A 2,500-nucleotide genomic window follows, 5' to 3' on the forward strand; every position below is an offset into this window, starting at 1 on the left:
AGCGTCTGATCCAGACTTCTTCTTGGGGGGACGACTCAGCAGCCATCCAGCAGCAGATCAACAGCCACAGCAAGTTCCACAGCTCCATCCAGAGAAGCTCCGAGGTGGACAAGGCCAGAGACGAGCTGGTGTGTACTATACACACACACACACGCACACATACACACACACACACACACACACACACACACACACACACAAACACGCACACACACAAACATGCACACACACACACACACACACTTTGAAAAGACATACATGCATACACAGTATGACATTCTGATTGAGTGTATCCACTATTGCAGATAAAGAAAGGAGACAAGGCCAATCTGCACTGTCTGGATCAAGAATGGGACAATCTCCAGGTAAGAGAGAAAGACCCCCCACAGCTCTGTACAGTAGTGTCCTTCACCAGTGGTGGTGATCAGTAGGTGTGTTAACAGTAGGTGTGTTAACAGTAGGTATGATCAGTAGATGTGTTAACGGTCACAGAACTGGTGGCCGCCATGTGTCTGAGCATGGTTTCCTTTCTGTGTGTCAGAAAATGTCGTTCTGTCGGAGCGACCAGCTGCGCGAGCTGCAGCTGATCATCGAGAACATCTCCCGGGAGATCATGTGGGTGAACGAGAGAGAGGAAGAGGAGCTGGTGTTTGACTGGGGAGACCGCAACATCGACCAGTACATCCCCAAGAAGCAAGAGAGCTACTCAGTAAGTAGCCACTGACTGTTGTGATAGAGACCTATATATTAAGTATGCAGTTGATCTGTTTTTTGCTCAGTTTGATATGTTTTTCATTCATTGCTCATCTGTATTTCATGATGCACCTTAGGGGAATGATGCTGCCAAACCACTTTTGCAAGAGGCATGCAAAGAAACCACAGATCATTCCTCCTGTCCCAAAGATCCCTCAGGCCCCACTAGTGCTTGTTATCTGTTGACTCCGAACTCTGTTGACTCCTAACTCTGTTGACTCTAGGGATGTACCCGAATACGAATACGTTATTTGGAAAGCATAATAATGCAATAGAAACAGATACAGATTCTATATGAAAATACGCTTTGAAGGCACAAAAAAATAAAATAATAACATTTGCATTGCCAATGAAAATTCGGTTAGAAAATACAGTTGCCCGATTTAACGTGACTTCCGGTATAAAACACACCCACTTCCCGTCTTCTATCCGAATACAGATACAGATACAGATCATTTTGTTGGTTGAACAGATACAGATACAGATCCTAACTCTGTTTTACTCTTTGCCAGAAATTAATGCATGCCCTGGAGGAGAAGGAGAAGGACCTGAATAAACTCAAACTCAAAGTGGAATCTCTCCTGAAGAACAACCACCCAGCTTCAGACAAGATCGAGGTGAGGAGAGGTCTAGCGTTGTAGAATATCTACCTTTCTACGATTTACAAGCCATTTGCCCTTTCATCCACCACACGCCCCTTTCATCTGTGGATCTCTCTTGCAGGCCTACATGGACACCCTGCAGACTCAGTGGAGCTGGCTCCTCCAGATCACCAAATGTATCCATGTACATTTGAAGGAGAATGAAGCCTACAGCCAGGTAACACGCACGCACACACACAGACACAGACACAGACACAGACACAGACACAGACACAGACACACACACACACACACACACACACACACACAAAAACAGGTTTGAGAGCCACAGCAATTCCAAAAAGCATTTGTTAATGTTCCCTGCGGTGTTCAGTTCTTCAAGGAGGCCAACGAAACATACAGCAAGCTCCAGAAGGAGCATGACGCCATCCGCAAGAAGTACACCTGCGATAAGAACACACCTCTCGACAACCTGCTTGAACTCCTCAAAGGCCTGGAGGTAAAAGCTCTGCTCACCTGAAAAGCCTGGGTGTCAGAATGTTCCAGTAGAGATACTAATCCTCTGTTATCTTTGTTTCTCCCAGAGAGATAAGGAGAGGGTGATGAACAACAAGACGCAGGTGCAGCAACTGGTCAACAAGTCCAAGAGCATCGTGAGGCTGAGAGCACGCAACCCAGAGGATAAGCCCACCAAACCCGTCATAGTACAGGCCCTATGTGACTTCAAACAAGACCAGGTCAGAGACACGCACGCACGCACGCACGCACGCACGCACGCACACACACACACACACTTGTGTAATGTGGTGTGTGTGTTGTGTGCTCCACAGAAGGTGATCTGTAAGGGAAACGAGGGCATCCTGAAGGACAACTCCCAGCGTAGTAAGTGGCAGGTGACCGGACCAGGAGGCCTGGACATGCTGATCCCCTCCGTGTGTCTCCTGGTGCCCCCCCCTAACCCCCTCAGCATCAACCTGGCCACCAAGTAGGAACATAAAACACACAATCACACATTTTATCTATCTGGCCTTATTGCCTTATTTGTCTTTTATAACTACTGCCACTTTCCAACTATTGTTGCTGCAATGTTGAGGAACTGAAGCCTAAGAATTTTTACTCTCTGATACTTGTATAATAGGATGTAA

General features: G+C 46.8%; 1 protein-coding gene across 1 annotated transcript in view; it reads left to right on the plus strand.

Moving 5' to 3' along the window:
- dspb (desmoplakin b) overlaps positions 1 to 2,500 on the plus strand; it is a gene marked incomplete at both ends in the record, with an annotated part of 18,210 nt that overhangs the window by 3,811 nt on the left and 11,899 nt on the right. Inside the window, 8 exons of the mRNA XM_080536601.1 lie at positions 3 to 128; positions 306 to 365; positions 542 to 709; positions 1,266 to 1,370; positions 1,477 to 1,572; positions 1,729 to 1,854; positions 1,940 to 2,092; positions 2,186 to 2,340. Of these exons, the coding sequence (XP_080392727.1) occupies positions 3 to 128; positions 306 to 365; positions 542 to 709; positions 1,266 to 1,370; positions 1,477 to 1,572; positions 1,729 to 1,854; positions 1,940 to 2,092; positions 2,186 to 2,340 (989 nt within the window). The remainder of the gene's footprint in view (positions 1 to 2; positions 129 to 305; positions 366 to 541; positions 710 to 1,265; positions 1,371 to 1,476; positions 1,573 to 1,728; positions 1,855 to 1,939; positions 2,093 to 2,185; positions 2,341 to 2,500) is intronic.

The sequence above is a fragment of the Nansenia antarctica genome, assembly GCF_963989245.1.
Source record: "Nansenia antarctica genome assembly, chromosome: 7".
Taxonomy (NCBI): Eukaryota; Metazoa; Chordata; class Actinopteri; order Argentiniformes; family Microstomatidae; genus Nansenia; species Nansenia antarctica.